The 11,504-nt window shown below is 40.3% G+C and overlaps 1 protein-coding gene across 3 annotated transcripts; it reads left to right on the forward strand.

Moving 5' to 3' along the window:
* Positions 1-487: 487 nt before the first annotated feature.
* Positions 488-11,495, forward strand: SMIM8 (small integral membrane protein 8). Of its 3 annotated transcripts, XM_031017040.2 has the most exons (4): positions 503-575; positions 2,882-3,079; positions 9,167-9,327; positions 11,048-11,495. In XM_031017040.2, exons 3-4 carry the CDS (start codon positions 9,193-9,195, stop codon positions 11,204-11,206), a joined length of 294 nt encoding a protein of 97 aa, XP_030872900.2. In that variant the 5' UTR covers positions 503-575; positions 2,882-3,079; positions 9,167-9,192; the 3' UTR covers positions 11,207-11,495. The 3 variants fall into 3 exon arrangements, with proteins under 3 accessions (XP_006746386.2, XP_030872900.2, XP_030872903.2); XM_006746323.3 differs by lacking the exon at positions 2,882-3,079 and having other exon boundaries at positions 488-575; XM_031017043.2 differs by lacking the exon at positions 2,882-3,079 and having other exon boundaries at positions 571-685.
* Positions 11,496-11,504: the final 9 nt, after the last annotated feature.

Consider the following 11,504-nt stretch of genomic DNA (forward strand, 5'->3'; position numbering starts at 1 on the left):
CAGGACTCTGGGATCATGACCTGAGCCGAAGGCAGACGCTTAACCACCTGAGCCACCCAGGCGCCCAACTGTATCTATTCTTATCACAACCATAGCTACACACACCTTGCATCTTGGAATGTCAAGACACTAATAGAATGACAGAGTATTAATTGTACATTTGAATGACTGTGCCTCTAAAATCCAGGCGGATCCCAGCCTTCTTTCCCACTTCAGAATGCTTACCCCTTCCATTAAATAAATATATATTTCTAGATGTCTTCTTTTATTTCTACAAAACACAGACACACGAAACTAGAACCCTGGGAGGCTGAAAACTAAAGGTAAAAAAGGAAGAAACTAAAAACGCCCCTTGCAAACTCCATCAGGTGAATCCGTGGGCGGCGCCAGGGCCTGGGAGGTCGAGGAGCGGCGTTGGCCTGTGTCCTGCAGTGCACGCGCCCCGGCGTTTTCAGCCTCCGGGCTCTAGGGGCCGCTGTGGCGCTGAGCCTGCTGGGCGCGGTGGGCCGCTCTGTTCCGCAGGCGGAGACGAGGCAGAGCTGAGAGGACGCGCAGGGGAGGTGACCTCGCGGCAGGTGAGCGGCGGCGGTTGAGGGGTGACGGCGGGGAACAGGGTGGCCGCCCCGCCGCCACGCTCTGGTCCCTGGCCTTGGCGGGGCGGCCGTCCTGCGGGCCTCACTCCCAGGTGCGTAGGACCTGACGGCGTTCTCCCGAGCACCCCGAACCGTCGCCACTCCTGGGTGCCCTGAACGGTCTTTGGGATCCCTGACCCCATAGGGCCCATTTCCCGCCCCTCACGTGCCAAGATCCAGGCACTGGTCATGGACACCCTCCACCTCAGACACCCTACCATTTCCTGGACAGTTTCTTGGTGTCCCAGCTCACCAAACTCCTATTTAGAGGGAAGTGGTGTTGCAGTTGTTTTCACATGAAGTGCCTCTTTCCTTCAGTAATTGTTTTAAGTTGGTCCGAGGGTTGTGGGTTATTGTTGAGCAGTAATTGTGTTAAACGTCACGTGTTCCCCTTGCAATTCCCCAGCACAGTGTCTGGAACTTAATTGAATGGAGTTTCTTTTTCTGGAGACTTCAAATGCATCTGTCTTTGAGTAATAGCCAGCTGTAGTGTAGGTACCACAATATGGGGAGGGGGGTAGACCTCAATAATACTTGACAGCCCGCAGATTGTAACAGCCATTGTGAAAACCTTTCTCCCTTACACAGGTACAGTAAATTCAAGAGATGGAAAGACACTTTTTTAAACGGTTATTTTTTTTTACATCAAAACAACAAATACAGAATCCATTTAAAAAATTTAAGGGATACGCTTTTATGTTTCGTAATTCTGGTGATAACTTGTAAATGCAGCGCCTTATCAATTTTGGAGTATGGTGGGGGTAAAGTAATGGAATAGGGGTGGGCTGGAAATTGAGAGACCTGGATTATCTCACTCCCATTGACAAAGACAATCTCTTTGGGTCTAGGTTTCTCTGTTTTTTTTTTTTTTTAAGATTTTATTTATTTATTTGACAGAGAGACAGCGAGAGAGGGAACACAAACAGGGTGAGTGCGAGAGGGAGAAGCAGGCTTCCTGCCAAGCAAGGAGCCCGATGTGGGGCTCGATGTGGGGCTCGATCCCAGGACCCTGGGATCATGACCTGAGCCAAAGGCAGACGCTTAATGACTGAGCCACCCCGGTGCCCCTAGGTTTCTCTGTTTAAAAAAGGGAGTTGGACTAGATGGTGAGCATGACAATAGCTATCATTTATGGAACATCTGTTAACATCCTTTAAAAAGTGTTATCTCACTTAATCCACACAGCCGTTCTATGCAATAGATAACATTACCCCTTTAGGTGGAAACTGAGGCCCGCAGAGGTTGTCACTTACTCCAAGACCTCCAGCCTATATGTAGCAATGTTGGAATTCGAGGCTATGCTGAGTTCCCTCATAAAGCCCTCTGATTCTATCCCAAACTTTTCTTTTAATTTAAATTTTTAAAGTGCTCTGTCCCAGATTTCAAATGACTTTCTTTCTTTTTTTTTTTTTTAAAGATTTGATTTATTTGACAGAGACACAGCAAGAGAGGGAACACAAGCAGGGGGAGTGGGAGAGGGAGAAGCAGGCTTCCCGCGCAGCAGGGAGCCCGATGTGGGGCTTGATCCCAGGACCCTGGGACCATGACCTGAGCCAAAGGCAGACGCTTAATGACTGAGCCCCTCAAATGACTTTCTTAAATATTAAGATAGTGTGGTATGTGAAACTGAAATAACAAGTGTATTTTATATCTCACTAAAATATTTTGTCCATTTTAGAATTCCCTGAGTCTTAAAAGAAAGGCTTTGGTTTTTTTTTTAATTTTATTTATTTATTTGACAGAGAGAGACACAGCCAGGGAGGGAACACAAGCAGGGGGAGTGGGAGAGGGAGAAGCAGGCTTCCTGCTGAGCAGAGAGCCTGATGTGGGGCTCGATCCCAGGACCCTGGGATCATGATCCGAGCTGAAGGCAGATGCTTAACAACTAGCCACTCAGGTGCCCCAGAAAGGCTTTGATTATTCCTAAGGTTCCTTCTCACTAACATTCTATAATTCTGATAATTTTGTTTTGACATCTTCTGCTGAGATGCTGATTTCAAAAATGAGTATCTGAAGATTAAATTTTTCCCTATAGTAACTTAGTCTTTTTATCTTGTCTATTTTCCACGTACAACATAATATAGATAGTCATGCCAGTGAATTATTTAATATCAGTTGCCAAATACATTCTGGATCATCCACCTGAGCAAGAATTTTAGTAAAGGAGGGAAAATCATCAAAAAATGACCAGTTCTGACTGACTAGGACTATGTTGCATAGCTTCACACATTGTGCATTATTAATTCCAGGAGGGCACCATTGTCACTCACACTTTGAGGTTTGAATGACCCTCATGAAGCTGCGTAAGGAGGCATCCTTTCTGCTGCTTCCTTTTCCCATCACATACTTCCTTCAGAAGAGGATGGGCAGAAGAAAAAGGTGAACTTTTTACCAGGGAGGGACATAAGAAGTAAATGCAGCTTAATTTAGATCATTTTTATTTACAGGTAAGTATGAAAAATCTTACTCTATTTTTTAAAAATGTATAAACGACCGTTTCATATCATTTGTCAATAAGGGAACAAGAATGATGGAAAAATGAAGAAGAAATACAACTAGCTGCTCCTGGATAGATTGCACCAGCCAGGGGTGGCCCCTTGGATACCTGATTTATCGAGTATATTGCAAGTGGGCCCACACACAGACCGATCACCAAATTGCTTCGCCTGGAGCAGTGCAATGCCAAGTTTCCGTCATCCCTGCCAGACTCTGTGTGTGTTTGTTTTGTGTGATTCCTCCTTTAACACAATAAATGAGAGGTTTTTTCCTAGTTTAAAAATAAACCTATCTTGAAAGCTACTGTAAGTAGAGATTGGTCAAAATCATATGCAAATAAGTAAGTGCTGGTTACTTGTCGTGGGAAGCAAAAGAGTAAGGGAAGAAGTTGGTCAAAGTGATGGGAGGACAGGAAATTCTAAAGGAAGTGTGCTAGAAGTTAAATAGATGTTTTTGTCATAGGTACAGTTCATTTGAGTGGTGATGTCAGATTATTGCTGTGCTTTGAATTTATGATTAGTTCTGCAGCTTTTAAAAATGGAACTTACATTAGCTCTGCACTTGAAAATAGCTAGTCAGCTTTTACTTCTAGATTAAAAGTTTACTTTTGATGTGACATTGGTTTTCCCCAAAAGTTTTGACAGTGAACACATCTGTGAACAAACAACTAAGGTTTTGCACTCTATATACTTTACTTATCCAACCAACACATCTTGAATTTCTGCTCCAGCCTATGTCTATAGCTCTGTGGGCTAGGCATGTGAAGAGATTCAAAAGAACTTTCTACATGAGAAGATTTTATGTTGTTTTGTTTCTTATAGTTATATATAACAAATTTTTGGCTACTAAACCTTTTTTGTACTCAGTAATCTATATATTTTTTTTAAAGTATAGAATGTTGTTAAAATTTCTTTGTTCAATAGATTGTATAAGCAAATACATGCAATTTTGGGGAGAACTATTATAACATCTTCAGTGACTGGCTTATAAAAAAAAAAAAAGCAGCAATAGAGCCACTGGGTGGCTCAGTCAGTTGAGCGTCCGACTCCTGATTTCAGCTCAGGTCGTGATCTCAGGGTCGTGGGACTGAGCCCCGAGTCAGGCTCCGCACTCAGTGTGGAGTCTGCTTGTCCCTCTCCGTCTGATCCTCCTCCTGCCCACTCTCTCTCTCTCTCAAATAAATAAATAAAATCTCAAAAAAAAAAGCAATAAAATTGAGCTGTCTTATACCATATCTGATAAAAGACTGATATATAATGGAAAATGTTACCTATATACTTTGCAGAAAGTATCACAAATGATGGAAATTGTGGTATATGAAATTTTTAAAAATATAGTGTGGTAGGTAATCCCTTAATTTGTAAATGTTCCTTTAATAAACGTTTCTGTTGGCTTCCAGTTCAGGTATTCTTTGTTATTTCCAATAAAAAGTTTAACATAAATAGTGTCTTATTAAGGTGAATATGGATGTCTGGAGATTGCAGTATAATAAATACTGCCTTGGTTATTTACTTCCTTCATTCATTACAAAGAAAACATAGGTTCTGCTAAGGAAAAGAGGAGACCAAGGAATCTTGCAAAAAAAAAAGTCATTACAGGGGCGCCCGGGTGGCTCAGTCGGTTAAGTGTCCGACTCTTGATCTCAGCTCAGGTCTTGATCTCAGGGTTGTGAGTTCAAGCCCTGCATTGGGCTCCCCACATTGGGGATTGGGCTCCCCACATTGGGGTTTGGGCTCCTTGTTTTCGGCTCCCTGCTGGGTTTGGAGCCTACTTAAAAAACAAAAAAAATTAAGTCATTACAATTCATATTAGAACACTCTTAATCCATAGTTTTTACAGACATTTCATATAGGTTGAATTTCGATATTGAAGATCACCACATCCCTTTGATTTGATTTGATTTAAAAAAATTTTTTTTTTGCATCCCTTTGATTTTAAAGATTTTATTTATTTATCTGAGAGAGAGAGAATGAGAGAGAGCACATGAGAGGGGGGAGGGTCAGAGGGAGAAGCAGACTCCCTGCCGAGCAGGGAGCCCGATGCGGGACTCGATCCAGGGACTCCAGGATCATGACCTGAGCCGAAGGCAGTCGCTTAACCAACTGAGCCACCCAGGCGCCCGCATCCATTTGATTTTAAAATAGTGAAATCTCTCTTGTTTTTGGACTTGAGGTAAGGATTGATTTAACCATCCTCAATTCTTTGCACATTTTCTTTTTTTTTTTTTTAAGATATTATTTATTTGACGAGCGAGAGAGGGAATGCAAGCAGGGGGAGTGGGAGAGGGAGAAGCAGGCTTCCTGCAGAGCAGGGAGCCCAATGCGGTGCTCAATCCTAGGACCCTGGGATCATGACCTGAGCTGAAGGCAGGCGCTTAACTCACTGAACCACCCAGGTGCCCAATTCTTGGCACATTTTCATCAACACAGAATGTGAGTGATTAACTGTGATCGGGGGACCCTTCCGTGCTTTACAGTATGTGTCCTCTTTACCCACCTTCCCTGTTACCTTGTTTTTCTTCCCAGGAAACAATTTTAAACCATAGTCTACTGAATATCTTTGTTTTAATTACATGCAGCAGTTTCTCAATAATTGAAGGAAAATGCCATTTTGTCAGTTTATGGTTAAAATGACTGATCTTTGTGTATTTGCTTTTTCAGGCCTTCCTAGTATTTTTTTTTTTTAAGATTTTATTTATTTATTTGACAGCACAAGTAGGCAGAGGGGCAGGCAGAGGCAGAGGGAAGCAGAATCCCCGCTGAGCAGGGAGCCCGATGCGGGGCTCGATGCGGGGCTCAATCCCAGGACCCCGGGACCCCGGGACCATGACCTGAGCCGAAGGCAGATGCTTAACAACTGAGCCACCCAGGCGCCCCCTTCCTAGTAGTTTTATCTAATATCCCCAGTTTCAATTAGCAGTACACTCAGGCTGTGATTTAGTCCTAACATGGCTATTGTGTTAACTATTTCCTGCCTCACATTTTTTTTTTTTTATGGGCATAGCCGATTTACTCTCTATAATATTGCTTCCACTTTAATGATTGCTTCTTTCAGAATTTTCTTTCCCTGTGTTACAGTCAGTCATGTTATTAACTTGAGTAGAAACATCATTGGCACTTAGCTTAGGCATCTGGTGACCAACATTTGTCACTTAAATTCTAAATGCATTAGTACATGCCATCTACCCTGCTCTCATGGCTGAGAGGCAAAGATGAAATGCCAGCAGTTTTCACAGAAGGAAATGAAAGCAATAGGAGTAGGTTGTTGCCACAAGAAAGGAGGAGTAGCAAAGGAATTTACCATCCCTCCTCCTATATTGTCGACATTATTGAAAGATTAGGCCGTAAATGAAAAGGAAGTTAAAGGGATTCTTGGCCTAAAGCAGAAGCAAATGCCAGGTCCCTATTACAGCTGTTTTTGTGTGGTATTAAGAAGTTAGTTTAGGACGGGGCACCTGGCTGGCTCAGGCAGAAGGGCAGGCAACTCTTTATCTCGGGGTTGTAAGTTTGAGCCCCATGTTAGGTGTAGAGATTACTTATAAAATAAATAAACATAAAAAAATTTTTTTTAAAAGTTAGTGCAGGACTCAGGCACATAGGTGAACCTTTTGGTCAGCAGAAAGCAGTGGATTTTTTGCCAGCCTTGGTCATGATGAGTTTCAAGCAAGTGTATTCTGGCTGAGCAAATTTCAGGCATGTTATGGAATGGTTTCATAAGTTGTCTGTAGTGGAAAAACAAAACAAAACCAGTGTTCCAGTGGAGAAAATGAGTAACTTGCATATGAGAGAAATGAAAAAAAAAAACAATTGCTAGTTACTGTTTGAATGATGTTTGAAATGCTAATGAATTGTGTTTTATGAGTTGCTATCTCATGTACTTCATGGGCAAAGGTGGACTTTGCAAAAGAAGTAAAGATTGATGATTGTTCTATTCTGCTGTAATGCATCTGGGACGGAAGGGGTGAGACTACTTGTCATTGGCAAGTTAGTTTACCCTCAGTGCTTCAGAAATGCTTGTTTGTTCCCCTGTGATTACAAAACCAGGACACATACCTGAAGGATGAGAGGTTTGTTTAATGAATAGCTGGGAAATGTTGGCAAGAGAATGGAAGGAACAAAATGCCATATCCTCCTGCTGGTAGACAGTCGCTCTGCCTAAACACACTCCTGTGCTTGGATCATGCATGTGTTGAGTTTTTCCCATTGAACTACATGAGCCATTCTAAAGCCATCAGCTGGGGGTATAATTTTCACAGCGTAAGCACACTGCTGAAACAACTCTTTCTAAATTTAGATAGTGAAGAGAAGACTGAGAAAGTTGAATGAAGCTAGCTATTGGAATGATTGCTGAGATCTGGTGATCTGTAGAGCCATCCACATAGTGAAATTTTGGCAGAAAACAGGCATGATTCTTGTGGAATCCCCTGAGGTCAGCTTGGAAGACTGCAAACCAAGCATGGTGTTTGAAATAGTCTGGTACTTAATTGGTAACTCTCTTAGTCTCCCAAACTAATTTGATTTTAAGGACTTTGTGGCTAGAGATAGCAGTTGAACTATTTTCCAAGAGTTAGCAAATCCAAAAATTGCTATGGGAGTGCTAACTAATGTCAGAGTGGAGCCAGAAAGTGATGATGATGACAGCAGTGACAGCCATAACATCCAGTGGATGATGGAACAGGGAACAGTGAACATTTCAGAAGCCCTGGCAAATGGAGCATTGAGAATCCTTTTCCTTCAAGTAGGTGTTTCTGACGAGGTGTTTATCCAACTAAGTGGTATAGACGAAGTAACCACTTCAACAAAAACAGTTTTGAAAAAACAATTCCTGGGGCGTGTGGGTGGCTCAGTTGGTTAAGCGTCTGCCCTCAGCTCAGGTCCTGGGATGGAGCCCCACATCGTGCTCCTTGCTCAGCAGGGAGTATGCTTCTCCCTCTCCCTCTGCCCCTCCCCTCCCACTCATGCTCTCTCTCTTTCTCTCTCTCAAATAAATCTTCTTTAAAAAAAGAAAGAAAATAGTTTTAAAAAAAGAAAAAATGAACTAATTTTCTCCATAATTAAGGTACAGAAATACTGCTTTTATAAAGTCCATAAAATGGAAGACTTAAAGAGTCCTTGTATGAACAAAGCCGCAATGAGTGTTTAAATGTGAATGTTTGACTCTTGTTTCGTAACATTTACTGTATGGTAGGGTTACAGCATTTCCCCAGAGAACTTTATAGTATTGTCATTAATTTCAGCCTTTGGAAGGTCTCTTTGCCTACCTCTTTCCTTCCAACTCTATCCCATCCCTCCCCAGCATTAGGTGGCAGGAATGATAAGAATAAGATTTGCCTAATAATACCTAGAAGAGAATATTCACAAAATGACACTCCAGCTGGGAGAACCGGAAGCCAAAAGACCCATTTGGATTTGATAGGATAGAGTTAGAGTAATTAAGAGGAAAAAAGGATATTCAGATTGAGAAGATAGCAGAGCAGTCCTTCCCAGAAAGTCACTGACATGCAAATGAGGAGTGAAAATAACTACTTGCCCTTACTGTTTGGTGCTCATGCTGGGGTAGGCCAACAGACGCTGAGGAGCATGGGCCAGGGGGGAAGCTGTGGGAGAAATTGAGGAATGCTAGCGGCATTTTCGGCTGTTGGAAGGTGAGGAAGAATGAAAGTGGGAGGAAATAAAGAAGGATATGGATTACCCCCAACCTCTCCTACCCCCAATACGCCTTTCATATAACAAGATACAGTGTGACTCAGACCAAGGAACAATTCTCCAGGCTTCTGTGAAAGTAGGAAAACAACTTTTGCCCACTTCACTGGTTTGTTCTAAGAGATGAGAAATAAAATAACTATTTTGCCAAACAAAATTTAAAGCACCTTTTACAAAGTACATGTTATACAAAATAATAATATAATTGGCAATCACTTTGGTATATATTTGGACTGGAATTCAAAAAAATGAATGAATACAGAATGATTTTTTAAAGAACATTATTAAAAAAAAAAAAACATGGTCATGAAGGAAAAAAAAGTCTCTTATTTTTAGGTAATAAATCATCATTAATCAAGAAGATGTCTTCAGCACCGGAATCTCCTGGCTTTAAAAAGGAACCACCCAAAGAGAAAGACTTTCGAAACCCAGGACTCAGAGGGGTCCGCACAACAACTTTATTTCGAGCTGTGAATCCAGAGCTCTTCATTAAACCTGTAAGAAATATATCCAGGATAAGACATTATGTTCAGTTTAACTAGGCTATCAGAAATAGAAAGTTTTTATTTTCCTGTAACATTTGATTGTATCATGAAAATTTTATGTTGACTAATAAGACCTCTCTGAGTAAAAGCAGGTGGAAGGAAAATTTTAAATGCTATCTATTTCTGTAAATATACACATAAAACTAATTATTTTGAGGGTATTTGAGAACTTTAACAGAATATAGTTGTACTTTAATAGATCAACTTCTCAAGTTCCTATTTAAAATTTTATTTTAATGGTTGCACTAATTTGAAGGAAATATTTGTTGATCAGGTACTATTAAGTAAATAAGATCTTCCATTGAAACAAAACAAAGTGAAAATCTGATCATTCTTATAGACTACACTTCCAGCTTTTATTATAATATTCTTACTTAAGGGATATTGCAAATGTTATGAAAAGTTTAAAACATACATTGTAAGAGAGTTAGCTAATTATTTATATTCTTGTTGCAGATTATTGAATACATTTGACCAATTTTATTTTTAAATAAATATAAATTTATTTTAAAATAAATGTAAATGAAATCAAATATTATGTAATATATGTAAATATATTGAATTTGGTTAGAATATTGATAACATAGTTGCCAGTATAAACTGTTTTAATGTTAAATAGGTCAACTTAACAATCAAATCATTAAGTCAAGGTAGAATGTTTTAAAAACCTTTGAACAAATGTGTTGTTTTAATTGCCAAGTGCATTTCAAAATTTGTAGATTTAAACCCCTTTGAGCTTGTGGCCCTTCTTATGTGTCCATCCAAGTAAAAAAATTTGACCTTTATTCTTTAGATGATTAAGATTTGAAATAGTAATACAACAAATGTGACAGAAGCAGAAAATACTAATTGAAACTTGTATCACTACTGTGCACTCACACTGACCTTAAGAAAGGTTAATTTGTTGAATGTGAACACACAAAAAGGAAGATCTGAGTTATACTATAGACAGGACAAAACATTTCTGTGGAGTTGTGAACATCTTTTCCTATTTTTTTTTTTCCAATTTCAAAGTTACATCACTTTGTCTCTTAGGGTCTTGGATTTTTCAGCAGTTAATCAAGGTTATTATAACAGCATAGTATCTGCCTCAATCACTAAATTTCTTGAGGTTATAGAGTAGGTTCCCAGAGAAGAATGTATACATTGTCATTTTTGCTACACTTAATATATGATGTGAAAATGAAAGGCTTTTTGCTAGTTATCCATGGAGTCAGGCAAGAAGAACAGCATATATACTTCACTCCTCACTTCCTAATAAGATTAACTAATTGAGGTTTGTCAGTGGGGAAACTCGGGTTCAGGCAAGTTAAGCAACTTCTCCATGTCACCCAGATAACAGTGAAAACTGAGCACCAGACCCATTTTCATGCCTCATTTCCCTCACCCCTCTCCCAACCACCACCATCCTGAGGGTGGAGGCCTGAGATCCAGGCTGTACACAGGAGAGAGACTGGAGAGGAGAAGCAAGAGTCTTTTCTAATCTCTGAATTATCAGGAGCTGAATTAATTAAATAAGGAACTGGATAAATTGTTATAATGGAAAATATTACCATAGGAATGCTAGTGTGGTAATAAAGACTTGGTATGTCAAGAGGAAAGTGCAACAGATATTTGGGTCTTCTCAAATTATTAGTCTTAATGAGGATTTATCGTTTTTTTTCTTTGGCAGAACAAACCTGTAATGGCTTTCGGATTGATAACCCTTTCACTTTGCGTGGCGTATATTGGTTATCTACATGCAACACAAGAGAATACAAAGGACCTATACGAAGCTGTTGATAGTGAGGGACACAGTTACATGAGGAGGAGAACATCTAAATGGGATTAATAGTGCTGGATACCGCAGATGGAGCTTCGTAAAGGGCTCTGAAATCTTTGAAGGAAAGACTTTGTGAGTGCCTAGTATCAGCTTCTTGTTCTGGAACATGTTGATGAGGAGAGAAGGTAGCAGTTGCAGCCAGGCCTTGAGGCTGCAGTCCTTATCTCATTCTTTCTCCACAGCGGGAGCTTCTTAATATTGTTCTTTTATTAAGTCCTCGTATCAAAGTGCCAGGAAAATGGAAATCATTTTGTTAATTATTAAGTTCTATATAATAAAAGTACCCAATGCTATCAAATTTGTAGGG

This window comes from Leptonychotes weddellii, chromosome 8, assembly GCF_054177405.1.
Source record: "Leptonychotes weddellii isolate Sample4059 chromosome 8, ASM5417740v2, whole genome shotgun sequence".
NCBI lineage: Eukaryota > Metazoa > Chordata > Mammalia > Carnivora > Phocidae > Leptonychotes > Leptonychotes weddellii.